General features: G+C 41.5%; 1 protein-coding gene across 2 annotated transcripts in view; it reads right to left on the bottom strand.

The window, feature by feature from the left end:
- Positions 1–3,974: 3,974 nt before the first annotated feature.
- The window catches only part of COL8A1 (collagen type VIII alpha 1 chain), a 184,241-nt gene continuing 174,019 nt past the window's right edge, over positions 3,975–14,196 (bottom strand). The window contains exons 3-4 of one of the 2 annotated variants that reach the window (XM_028134811.2): positions 10,487–10,814; positions 3,975–7,256 (exon numbers count right to left, since the gene is read on the bottom strand). In XM_028134811.2, coding sequence (XP_027990612.2) covers positions 5,347–7,256; positions 10,487–10,811 — 2,235 coding nt within the window. In that variant the 5' untranslated portion in view covers positions 10,812–10,814 and the 3' untranslated portion in view covers positions 3,975–5,346. The remainder of the gene's footprint in view (positions 7,257–10,486; positions 10,815–14,196) is intronic. The other variant, XM_008158119.3, reaches the window with a different exon arrangement.

The raw sequence follows: 14,196 nt of genomic DNA, 5'->3' as shown, positions 1-14,196 counted from the left end.
AAAATTAAAATCATCTCCAAATGACTGAGACTAGGTTTTATCCCACAGTGATCTTCTAAATAATCTTGGGATATATAATTTTCTGTGTAATCCTAGAATCCCACAGCTGGATTCAGTCACACCTCACATTGAGTTTGGCACTGCCTCCCACAGCAGCCTTCAGAGATTCCTTCTTCCCTCAAACCCGGTATGGGACCAGTGCTCTGTGATGGGCTGTGGATGCAAAGATGAAACAAGGTGCCTGTTCTCTAGAAGCTTTCACTCTAATAGGGGAGCCAGACAGTTTATTTCTAAGCAGGAAAGAAGACTGTACAAGGCAGGGTCGTGCCCCAGGGGAGAAAGTGACTAAATCTGAGCAGTAGGGAAGAGGAGTGATGCTTGCCCTGTGTCCTGAGGGGCGAGCAGGAATTATGCTGCAAACCAGCCAGAGGAAGCATTCCCAGGAAGGAGGCCATACAGAATGGTCTTTCTCTTCCTGAATTTCTGTAGCACATATGCATCAGTTGGCATCAAACCACCCTGCATTTGTTTGTACACCCCCTGGAGATCATTTCTTGTTTAACGAACATCTTGATATCCTCCAAACAGGAGCTATCACTTTAAAAGGAGGAAGACCCTGTTTTCTGTTGCATTTGTATCCCTCACATGGCCTTAGTAATGTCAAGCACAAGTAGGGGCTACTTTGTGTTTACATAATGGGTTACTGTAGACCCATTGTAATGATGGGTCTTGTCCAGCATTCTAAATTCCAACCTTTTATTTCTTCCTGTCTCTGTCTCCTGTATCTATCCTTCCATTTACTTCTGTGACCAACACTGTGTACACACAAGATGACTGGTCCATATTATAAAAGAGTCGTTGACTCTAGAATGAAATAGAACTAATTGGGCTTTATGGAAATGGAAGCTGTGGTCTTGAGCTTCCAAACTGATGGTTTAAACAAGTGAGTTAACCAGCCACAGATTGGAGCTACATATTTGCTTGTTGAATGATTTGACGAATCCCTTTATAATATTCTGGACATGATAAGTTATGAGCATTCTGAGCTTAACAAGTCATCACAAAATAATTCTTTCCTTATCAGTGATATTTAAGATGCTTAGGTTCTTGAAACAGGTCTGCTTCTGCTCCGTAGCTCCAGTCACCACCATCTCCCCTCAAAATATTTGGCTGTGGTGCGGCAATGTGAAATAGAAGAGTGTTTGAAGATTGTGGGGGAAGAGAGGTCTGAGACAGTATTTTCTTTTATGGTAGACTAAAGGTCTGATGCACAAAATTTGTGCAAGGGGCTTGGCCCTCACAGCCCCGGCTTCGTCTGGAAGATCATCCGGAAGGACATCTGGAAGGTCTTTCGGCTGTCTGGTCTAATTAACATATTACGCTTTTATTATAGATGTGACAGATGCAGCAGCTAATTTCCCCCAATATCTGTTCTCCCTCCTTCTATATTAGTAGAACCCCTGATTTCTAGTTGGGCATGTGGTTACTCTCAATTAATATTCAATTTCCCACACTCCTTCACAACTTGTGAAATGTGACTAAAATCAAGCAATGGGATATAGGAGGGAGTGATCTAAGCAACTGCTGGGTTGAGTCCATTAAGGGAACATGCTCTTGCTTCCTAATTTTTTCACCTTCCCACTGGCTGGAATGTGGCTGTGATGGTTAGTTAGTCTGGCCCTTGGAGATGAAGGCAACACCTTTGGAGTGGAAGAACAACAAGATACAGCAGTCCCCCCTTATCTGCAGGGATGTGATTCAAGACCCACAGTGGATGCCTGAAACTGTAGATAGTACTGAACCCTATAGATACCATGTTTTTTTCTACTCATACAAACCTATGGTAAAGTTTAATTTTACAGGCACAGTAAGAATTTAACAACAACTATTACTCATAAAATAGAGCAATTATAGTAATATACTGTAATAAAAATGTTGTGAATGTAGGCTTTCTCTCTGATAATTAATATGATAACCAAGATGGCTACTAAGTGGTATGGTACATAGTGTGGATACTCTTGACAAAGGGATGATTCACATCCCAGGTGGGACAGAACAGAATGGCGTGAGATTTCATCACGCTACTCAGAATGGCATGCAATTTAAAACTCATGTATTGTTTATTTCTGGAATTTTCCATTTAATATTTTCAGACCACAGTTGACCGCAGGTAACTGAAAACACGGAAAGTGAAATTATGGATAAGGGGGGACTACTGTAGGAGAAAACTGGGGCCCTGACTGGAGCTACTACCTTGAATCCTAGGTTGCTTATGCTCAGAGCTGTTATGTCAATGAGAAATAATTGTCCTATTTAAGTAATGATTGTTTTAAGTCTCTGTTTCATCAGCTAATTAATACATTGGGGGATAAAAACATTATAAAGCTCAAACAGTGTCAGCTGAGTGATATGAACAAGATGAGAAACATACTTTTAAAGGTATTTAATAAGACTTTAAAAAAATCAGTACAAATATTTAAATACAAAAATGATTTACTGTTGACAAGTCTCAAATCTATCATGGAAACTCGAAAAAGTTACCAGTCTGTTCACTGCTCATGGTATTCTGTAAAATATTTGAGAACAGTCACCCACTGCAAACAATTCTTTCCTCTTGATGTCATACTGCTTAAAACTCTGTATTTAAATAACAATAATGCCAGTTGGGTCCTTTATTACATGGAAAAGTTCTAGTTAATTTTGAATTAAATAGGGATTGCAGTACTATCCCTAGACTTTAGAATGCTTGGTTGTTTCTTCTGGTTTTACACTAATGTGTTAACATGATGTGCAACACTCAAAAAAGAAACACAGACACATAGATAATTATTTAAAACTCTTTTTTAAATTAAATGGAGTATTTCATTTGCTCTGAGATTAGCACCATTGTAGAATATACAGTATCTGGCTTTTGCTCCTGCACCATCTAAAAGTTAGAAGCATATGCCTGATAATATACACACACATACACACACACACACACACACACACAGGCAATTGAGTAACAACCAATAAATAAGTTGGAAGGTATTTTGAAAAGTGAAATTTGGTTTTAACTAAATAGGTACTTTCTTTCTTGGTGGAACTAAAAAGCCCATACATGTACAGATAAATACAGTTTTACAAATCAGCTGATCTGACTTGCTTCCAAGCCATTCCAATGTAGCTGTTCAGCAGAAGGAGCCCAATGGATCCACATTGCCCCCATGGTCATCAGCCCAAAACCAGCATCCTCAAGACCAACCCAAAGGATATTTGGCCACATAAATGCTGTCTGCTTTGAAAATAAAGGTTGGGTGGGATATCTTTTCGATGGGAAAATTTTGTCATACAGGTAACAGTGATAAGAAACCCTGTGGTAATGAACTCATTTCTTTTTTCTTAAGAAATTGAGAAAAAATGGTGCTCATGTACCATATAAGGGAAGAGATAGATATTAGGTTGAGGAGAATTTTCTTGATGGTTAAAACAATTCAGATTTGACATAGACTTATTTCCATGTGTGTTTATACCGTATTTATTTGTGTCATTTCCCATCTGTAACTATCCCTGTAACTCCTCATTCTTAACTTTGAGGAAAAGATACAAGATACCACCACTATAACTCCACATTATTTCCCCAGTGGCTTAGTGACAGCAGTAGACTCATTGCTGAGTGGAAATGCTTTGTCTGTGTTTTGAGAACAGATTTGAATGCTGGAAGGAGTTAGTACGTACCTAAGTGAAAATCTGGAACAATATTTATTTCTCCCTTTAAACTTTTATTAACTCTTGTCTTGTGCTGAGTATGGGATGACATGAAAAGCATGGGCTATCATTGCCCTTTGGCATTAAAGCTTTTCCACAAATTGCTTCTAAAGAAACAGTTCTTTTCCTATAATTTTAGAAACTACATCAGAAAATAATGCATTTACTTTTAGATCTTCAGCAATTATTTTTTTTCAGAAATGTAATTCGGAAAATCTACATTCCCCCCCCCCCCCAAAAAAAAAAATAAAGGATGGCTTGGATTTTGGAAATTGACTTTAGAATCTCAGATGGCACACCAATTTGCATGTGTACTACACAGGGAAATTTCTTTGAAATCCAATAGCTCCTAAGAAATATGGACATCCCCTTCATTTGTGTGTGTAGGAAAGGAGGGGATTTTTTAAAAATATATTTTATTGATTTTTTTTTACAGAGAGGAAGGGAGAGGGATAGAGAGTTAGAAACATCAATGAGAGAGAAACATTGATCGGCTTCCTCCTGCACACTCCACATTGGGTATGTGCTTGCAACCAAGGTACATGCCCTTGACCGGAATCGAACCTGGGACCCTTGAGTCCGCAGGCTGACGCTCTATCCACTGAGCCAAACCGGCTAGGGCAGGAGGGGTTTTTTAAAATATGTAAACAAAATTAATAACTATTGATAATAAGTGTTCCACAAAACTGGGAAGTTATGGGGGGAGAGGGTTTTTTCTTTCTTTATTATGATTTCCAGGTGTTTGTATTAGTTGGGCCATAGTGGAAATTACACACAGGGAAGAAAGAAGAAAAAAGCAAAAAAACAAAAAAACAAAAGGAACCCGAGGAATAAATGAGTTAACTACTGCTCATGTCTCCCAGTTGGTCCTTAGCTGCTTGTGGGGCACTGTCTTAAGCCCCACCGCAGTGTCTCACCCAGTGCTAGGCACAGAGGACACTGAGTAAACACAACAGCTGATTGGTTCTTCTAGGGACACTAGACACACAATTATGAGTAAGACTCCTGTGGCTAAAGGACATAGCCTCTGACAGGAGACAAATAGCCCTTGCAACTATAGCCCTACCATGGCCCCACCCCCTCCCACCAGGGCAGGTAAGGATGCAGAACTCCACCCCACATTCCATGGCAAAATCTCTGCACAAATACAGAGGAAATCATGCAAGTAAATACGGTATGTAATTGTTATCATTGACCTTTCTTTAAGCCATACTTATAAATATTTAGACGTAAACAACATGAGTGACTTTCATTAGCTATGGTCTTTCATACTGAAATATTTTGACTGATCCGAATAAGCAGGTTATCATGGAAGCACATAACATACAGCTAATATGATTCCAGTGGGTACAACACAAGTGTCAGTACTTGATACATAAATCTGTCCCATCATTTTCCATTACAAGATGCTGTGCAGAGCATTAAACATGCATCTTAGCTTTTATTTGTACATGATGGATGGTTCAACATTTCACTTAAATATAACTTTCCAACTATATAAATGTTTTGAAGCAATTACGGTTTTCATTTGGATTTTTTTTTTTTTTGGCGCATCATTTTCTTTTCTTCTATTAAATCTCTCTCTACTTCTTTTCTTTTTTACATGGGATACAATAAATATCCTGAAAAGGAGGAGTGGACGTACTGCCCGGCGTACAGTCCCGCGGCCTGTTCTGAGGGCATCTGGAGGAACACCCGGTCTCCGGGCCTGAGCAGCAGCACCGCGCTCCCCGACGCCTGGTCCAGGAAGCCCTTCTTGTACTCGTCGTACGTGTACATCATGGGCTCGTTGTTCTTGAACAAAGCAACCCACACGTTGCCCCCCTTGCAGTGAACGTGGTACGCAAAGTAGTAGACGCCCGGGACTTCGCAGGTGAAGATGCCTGTCTGCGGGTTGTAGTTCTGTCTGCCGTTATAGAGCAGTTTGTCAAACTTCACTGGGGCCCCCACGGGTGGGAAAGGTGCAGTCAGCTCAGCAGTAAATGCAGGCATCTCGTAGGCTGGCCCTCCGTTCTTGCCTTTCTTAGCCCCATAGGCATGGGGGGGTTTCACTCCATCAATTCCTGGCCCCATATCTGGCAGATACTCTCCATGGGGTGGTGGTGTAGGGGGCATGGCAGCTGGGGGGCCTGGGGGCCCTGGAGGGCCTGGGGGCCCCGGAAGGCCAGGCTGGCCTTGAGGGCCCAGGGCACCTGGCTTTCCCGGGGGGCCATGAAGTCCTGCTACTCCAGGCTTCCCTACTCCAGGGAACCCTGGGGGCCCTGGGAGGCCCGGTTCCCCCTTGGGGCCTGGAATTCCAGGCGGTCCAATGGGGCCGCTAGGGCCTGCAATACCCGGGATGCCTGGGGGGCCCTGTAAACCCTGATCCCCTGGGATTCCTGGTTCTCCCTTTGGTCCAAGCAGACCTGGAGCACCAGGGAGCCCTGGCAAACCTTTATGCCCAGCTTCCCCCTTGGGCCCTATGGGACCTGGCAAACCCCTTATGCCAGGGGGCCCCACTTCACCAAGGAAACCTGGCTTTCCTGGGAAGCCTTGAAGCCCTGGCTCCCCCTTGGGACCTGGTGGCCCCTGTGGCCCTACAACTCCACCTTCTCCTTTGGGGCCGGGAAAACCAATAGCACCTGGAGGGCCCATAGGACCTGGGATTCCAGGCAGGCCTGGCTCTCCTGGGGGACCCCCCATTCCAGGGGCACCTATTGGTCCTTTCTCCCCTCTTGGTCCAAGAGCCCCAGGGACACCCCCTATGCCCTTATCGCCTTTGGGTCCTGGGAAGCCAGGTTTCCCGATCCCTGGAAGGCCTGGGGGTCCTGGCAGCCCTGGCAGTCCTTGCTCCCCTTTGCCACCTGGAAATCCTGGCTGGCCAGGGATCCCATCCTGACCTGGTTTTCCAATTCCAGGCATCCCAGGGGGTCCTTGAACCCCTGGTATCCCAATAGGGCCTTGTGGCCCAGGTTCACCTGGAGGACCTGGCTTTCCCAGGGGGCCCTGGGGCCCAGGGAAGCCCGTCACTCCTGGTTTGCCCACTCCTGGAAGCCCGACAGGGCCAGGAGGGCCATTCATCCCTGGAGGACCCTTCAGGCCTGGCAGACCTGGCATCCCGAAGCCCTTCTCTCCTTTTGGACCCTGAAGGCCCGGAGGTCCTGGTGGTCCTTTGAGTCCTCTCTCACCCTTTGGACCTGGTTGCCCCGGTAACCCAGGTCCACCTGGCTTGCCAATGCCAGGAAGTCCGTGAGGCCCTGGAGGTCCTTGTGGTCCTGGGATCCCCTTGGGCCCCATCTCCCCTTTGGGTCCAATTTCACCTTTTGCCCCTGGCATTCCCATGGCTCCTGGCTTTCCTGGCATTCCAGGCATACCTGGCTTTCCAATTCCTGGATATCCCTGTGGCCCTGGTTTTCCTTTGATTCCAGGAATCCCATGACCCGGTAAACCGGGGGGCCCAGGTGGTCCTCTTGGGCCTGGCTCTCCACGAGGACCTTGTTCCCCTCGTAAACTGGCTACTGGTGCTTCTACTGGGAAAGGGAAGAGAGAGACAAAGAGGGAGAGAGGGAAGGAAAGGAGAGAGAATATTGATTATCCTTCACTTTAAGGGAGTCATGACAATGATTATTTAGTTCTGGCATACTTGCCTATTACTTATTGAAAGACAGAATAATGCACTCATTTTCCAGGACTGTAAGTTATCTGTACTCAAAGGATAATCAAGATGATAATGTCTTTGACATATTTGAGATAGTATTTTTGAGAACTGATATCTTTAGCTACTTTTGTCAGCATTGGTTAATTGAAAAAGCCAAAAAGTAATGAACATTTTTCCACGTATAAAACTTGGAGATATTATGGTGTGTTCACTGTAGATAATCTAGAAAATTCACAAAGGGTAAAGAAAAATCAAAGTTGATAATCACTTGACATTTTCATATATATTACCATCTTGTGTTCTAGGTATTTGTGTGTGTGTATTTTAAACAATGCTGGAGTCATTCTTCATTTTTATGTTTTCTAATTTTTTAGTACTTGTTGTTATATTGTATTTTTCCATGTCCTTAATTTGTTTTTACATAATCGTTTATGGCAAAAATATTTTATCCTGTGCAAAAATAAGGTATGATGTGGATGATGAAAGCAATTATGTGGACTCAGGAGAACTGAAGCATTTTATTTTGTTTGTGGTTTAATAACATCTTTCACATCTGTCCTCTAGAGTCAAAGAGATTTGCTTAATTTCTTCAATGTACTGCAGATTTCCTAAGACTCAAACTTTCAATCAATAATATGCTATTTCTCACTTGCAAATTTGGTCTTTAAACAGGAGAAGGGAATAAAGTACTTTATGCTGGAGACTAAAGCAAACAGTAATTGGCATATTAATGCAAAAAGAAACATTGGAATACCAATGGACTTTGATATTCAGCAGGGCTGAAAATCAGCATAATATTGCCCTGCTGTGGGCTCAATGGCTCAAGGCAATTTCCTAACCTGATAATCCTTATACTGTTTACCAAACTTTACTTTTGATCTGTCTGTATGCATTGCTAAAGAGAAAATGTGTATTCAAGTGAATAAAAAGCAAACGGGACCCAGAAGTCAGTGTGTCTCTTCAAGAAAGAGGCTCCACCTGGCCCCCAATGCCTTCTAAATTCATATTTCTTGTATAGCATTTTCATTTATGCCTCGGCCCCTCCTTCAGATCCTGAACCCTGCCGTGAAGGTTGCGGCAACTTTATGATTTTAGGATGCCAAGCAGTGTGGATAAGGAATGGAATTGGGGTTAGGAGCAGGAAGCTCAGTTTTTCTTCCTGGTCTTGAAATGAGATCTTCATTGGGTTACTTACACCATCTGCACACTGAGAGTGATAACACTCCCACACAAGATTAGGTAATGGATGTGAAAGGTGCTATCAAAATACAAAGCATACGTTATTATAAATGCTTATGCTATGACTTGTAGAGAAACATAACTCTAGATTTCCCCATGCTCCTGGGATTAATGAACAACATAAAGAAGTGAAATTTATGGTCCCAAAGTCTTATTTTAACCAGTAGTTGTATCTTAATTCTGACCATTGTATTTTTCACTGAGCTACTGTCAGGGAACAAAATAGAACCACAGAACTCTCATTCTTTCCAGATTCCCTGACTGAAATCTGGTTCCCATCTGAGTAAGTGCAGGAAGTGCCAAAATCCCGGCAGGCCCTTCAAGAAAGGGAGGAAAACAGCCCTAACCAGTTTGGCTCAGTGGATAGAGCGTTGGCCTGAAGACTCAAGGGTCCCGGGTTCGATTCCAGTCAAGGGCATGTACCTTGGTTGCAGGCACGTCCCCAGTGGGGGTGGGGGGTGTGCGGGAGGCAGCTGATGGATGTTTCTCTCTCATCGATGTTTCTAATCTCTATCCCTCTCCCTTCCTCTCTGTAAAAAAATCAATAAAATATACTTAAAAAAAAAAAAAAAAAAGGGAGGAAAACAAATGACCGAGATAATGTCCGCAGCAGAATATCAGCTCCTAAAGAAGAAAATTGGGAATACTTCCTCCATTATGCTAGTAGGTATTATTAGAGTACTATTAAGTCATGTTATTTCTAACTAACTATAGAAATGATCTCTGAAAGTACAGTTTTGGCCTTTTTTTTTTTTTTCTAAGCAGTATGTAGCTACTATATCAAGGGAGCATCTGAGGCAGGTCCGTCTTATTCATCAGGAATCCCTGGTGTCTAGCACAGTGCCTGGAACTTACCCTGCTCTTACTTAGGGTTTGTTGTGTGACCAGCTCTAGCAACTCAAAGTTCTTATGGTGCTCTAGCATTAACTTAGTACTTTTATTTACCTTATGTTATTGATTCTCTTAATAATCTTACTTTGCAGATGAAGAAAAGTAGTTTCAGAGAGGTTAAATGACTAGGGCTCCCTCATTTCTGGCCTCTGAGCATCCAGGCCTCTTAGTGCCAAATCCAGTAGTTCCCAGAAGTAAAGCTTCTGCTTCATGGACCGGCGAGATGGCCTCCACTTCCATTAAGGGAGTTGCTACTCTGATGCAGTTCCTTCTCTACAAATGCTAGGTTTCCTAGAACTCCTGATAAACCAATTGAATTTATGAGAAAGTGATAGGCAGTTTATAGGTGTCGAATAACTAATAAGCATGCCTAGAAAGTAATGGGAGAGATTTTCAGGTATCATCTCTCGATACAATCTATACTCCTTATTCTCCTGTCGATTGATTGACATGTATGGTAACTTAATTAGAGCAGTCTTAGAGACACTTGCATTTATTTAGCACCTAGTTCACAAAATGCTTTCATAAGATTTTTTTTTTTTTTTTTAACAACAACAGGTCCATACAGCACTGCTCTCCTAATTCAGAATGCTGGTGGTCACCTTTCTGTTTTTTTTCACTACTTTGTCCCCAGCATATAGTCCAGAGCGTGGCACAAAAACACATTTGTTAAGTAATTGCCAAATGCTTGGATAAATATGTACTGAATGAAAAAATAAACTATTAAGTGTGTTTTCTGTCATTTGATGCTGTTAAAATAAAGCACAACATAAAATGGTAATTTTGCCTGTATCTTCAAGACTTGAACTTTTTGAGGATAGAGTTTAGAACACCCCCATTTAGTGAATGTTAATAATATATTCTAAAATAAAAATTTATAAAATTTAGCTCCCCCACCCTCACCCCAGCCAAACTCATAGTTTAGAGTTTTGGAAGGCTGCAGTTCTGTAACAGCACAGGATTTGTTGTTACCTTTGCCTTTCTTCGGAGCTGCTTCCTTGCCCATCCTTGGCATCGGCTGCATTTCCTTCATATATTGGGGCAGATGTGGATACTCTTTGCCATACTGCATATGGGGAAGCTCCTTGCCCATGGTAAGGCCATCTTTGCTCAAAGGCATGTGAGGTACTTGCTGGCCCAGGGGCTGGTACTGTGGAATTTGTGGTTGGATCTGAGGAGGAATTTGAGGCAGTGGCTTGATCCCATAGTAGGCACCGGCCTGAGCGAGCCTGATGGAGCCCAGGGAAATGGTAAGCAGCACTCCCAGCAGCTGCAGAGGGGCAGGTGGCACAGCCATCACCTGTGGGGAAGGAAGGAAGGCACTGGCATGGTGAAACCTGCAGGCCACGTGATTGGACTATAGTTAGAAAAAGAGAAAAAAAAACACACACACACAAGAAAACACAGTATTTCTTCTCAGAACTTCATGGGCAGAAGACTAATGGAAAAAAATTAGCTTTTAATAGACAACAAAGAAAAATCAAACAAAAAACAGAAAAGAGTAGGATCTGTCAAGTGAAGGCAGTTGGTAGGACAATAGATTGTAGGAGAGACTGGGAGTTGTCCCTGAATATCAGTTCTGCCTTCTTCCATAGTATTGTTACCCCTGATTTTCAGCTGGAACGGAGCAGCCTAGAACAAAGACCTCTCAGCCAGGTGTGGCCATCCGACAAAGTTCTGGCCAATTGGATGTAGTTTGTAATAGGTGCAGCTCCTAAGAAGTATCCTAAAGATGAGTGGGCATGTTCTTCCTCTTCATCCTTCCTGCTGGCTAAAATGCCCAGAAACAGATCAGACACCTTGGACCGTGAGGTGAAAGATGCGCACTGAGGAGCACCATGGTAGAAGAAACCTCAGCCCTGGTTGAACATGGAGGCATCTTATTGATCCTTAAATTTGGAATTTGTTTATTAAAGAGAGAAACAAAGGTCTACCTTCTTTAAAACATGATTCTTTTGGGTGTCACAGTTACACTAAATTTAATCTTAATAGATAGAGTGATTTCTCCAAAAGGAGGTGAACTTGGCGGCAAGTCAGGCTTTGTTAGTAAGTGCCAAAATTATATTCTGAATGGAAACAGTTGATCATTTATAGGCTTGATGCCAGAGGCTGAGATTCCTTTGGCTGCTTCGGTGTGGTCACAAATAGCTATAAATGTTAAAGAGCAAACAACAACAACAACAACAACTGCAGAAGTCTGACTTGTAAAGCAAGTTCTTCATGTGATAGTCCGAAAATGTCATTACAAAAGTCACTCATAATTATGCACATACAGTGATGTTATTTATTCTTTCTTCTATTTAAATGCTGTGAAGTCATTCATGTAGAATTTGGCTAATTGGATTTGAAGTCCATTAAGATTTATCTTTGTACTGTTATGAAAGAAAGGAGTTTACAAAGCAAATTAGTTGTATAAATAAGATAGAGATGTTTAAGTACTCATAAGAATAAACTGTTTCTAATCTCTTTAGTAACACCCTTTGCTAATTAACAGTTGACAGAATAAATATAAATGGGGCTTACGTATTTGTTTATAAAAATGAGCTTGAAAAGCTCTCTTGAAATGCCTAGGGGCTGAAGACCCAACAGTCCAGGGAACTGCAGTGTTCCCAAATACCCACTAGAGGGCAAGTGTGGTACACATTGAAGTCTGTCCAGTTATTCATCCCCAATGTTAACACCAGATACTTACATTGCTCTCACTCCTTATTAAGGGATTTAATTAAAATCTGAATCCTAAGTGGAGCTATCATAATGCTGGAGAGATGTGTGTGTGTGTGTGTGTGTGTGTGTGTGTGTGTGTGTGAGAGAGAGAGAGAGAGAGAGAGGGGGGGGGTGGAGATTTTTAATGTATCTTCTGGAAAACAATTAAATAAACTTCTGTCTATAAATAATTTAATTTCCATTCTCCTGAGAGTTTGTTTTCTTTTCTGCTGCCTTACTTAACTCTGGAGCATAGTTTTCCACTTTTTAGAAAATGTGCGTTGACTTTGCAATATCCTATTCAAAAGTAATGCCAAGAGTATGAACAGGCTACAGAAGAATTGTTTAATAAAAAGCACCTAAGAAAATATTTAAAGAATCCCTACCACAAAATTTACTGCTTTACAGTTTTTGTAAATATACTAACTAGGGGGAAAAATGAAAAAATATCTGTCAGCAAAATGATTTATAAAACTTTCTCCATTTCATAAATTATAATAGTCTCAAGAACTGTTTATTTCAAGTGTTCTCTAAATAGTTTATGTACTGATAAAGTGGGAGAAGATAGAAAGTTGTTATTTTCTGTCCTTCTAAGAATGATTAATTGTCATAAACCATTTGGATAAAGCCACAAAAGTATTTCTGATTTATACTGAATAATAGTCACATTTATTTCAGGTGAAAAAAGAACACTTGCTTGTATGTATTAGCAATAATTTATTGAGTACTTACCAGAAACAGTGCTAGACCCACCTAGGGATTACAAAGAGGAATATAATATGGTCAGTGGGCCCTGCCCTCACGGAGGTTATGGTAGGAGTGACAGATGTGTAAACTATTAATGAGTAGCAAAGAATATCCAGAAAAAAGCAAATTTCCATTCCACTTCTGTTCTTTAGTATCTAAAATCCCTTCCCTTTGAATCAACAACTTTCCTCATTTTTCTTCACATTTTTTTCCAGATATATTTTATGAATATGCACATATAATATATACCCCTTTAAGACATAAATTACAGCATACCACACACACCACTATTCTTTACTTTTTTCCACTCAGAAGACCAGAACTTCAGACGTTCTCATCTTAGTTTGGTGTCTCTGAACAGAATCCTTTCAACTCTTTCATTTGTTGAAAACAAGACTCAATTGTTCTGTAAAGTCTCATCTGGCTCTAACATTCAGTGTGTGAGGCAGTCACTGGAGAGGTGAAGGTATGAATCCATAATACTTGGTAATACTTGGTAATGTATATGCTGGGACGTAATTCTACCTTTGGGGATGAATTAATTTAATTATTAAACCCTGAACTTGTGGTGCTGTATTTAATAAGCTAGCATGCTTGGCCCTTCACCCTTCCATCAATTCAGTGGATGTGTTGGATTATACTCAACAATCTTTAAACCAGGACAATCTAATGAAACACTGAAAAACCGGAAGAAGGCAAATGCCTGGAAGAACCCCAGTTGAATACCAAAGGCCCAGCGGGATCCTGCTTTACCACAATTATTTCCTCTTGCAGGCTTGGCCTTTCTCTCTTCAAAACCACCTCCTTCGGTCTGCCATCTGAAACATTGCTCTGACTTTTTATTTAAGTAAACTTTGTTCAGTTTAACTTGAATATTTATGTAGGAGCCCTAGTTAAAATTTACCGCTTGACTTATCCTTACTAATTTCCCTCTTGTCCCTGAGGATATTTTTGGTGGTCAAAGTGGTGTGGTGGTTCTCCCTGAATCACTGAGAAGAACATCAGATTCATGTAACACTATAAAAACACCTGGCGGGAAGGAGACTCAATTCTGCTGGAAAGGAACAGGGGGAGTGGGTTTTCTTTGCTCTCTCTCTCTCTCTCTCTCTCTCTCTCTCTCTCTCTCTCTCTTTTTTTTCTGAGGATGCAGAACACAATACTATTTGTAGTTCTATTTTATATTTTTTAAATTTCTATTTGATAATGTGTATGTGTGAATATGCATAAACATA

Source organism: Eptesicus fuscus, chromosome 3 (genome assembly GCF_027574615.1).
Source record: "Eptesicus fuscus isolate TK198812 chromosome 3, DD_ASM_mEF_20220401, whole genome shotgun sequence".
Lineage (NCBI taxonomy): Eukaryota > Metazoa > Chordata > Mammalia > Chiroptera > Vespertilionidae > Eptesicus > Eptesicus fuscus.
This window is presented reverse-complemented; position numbering and strand designations above follow the sequence as displayed.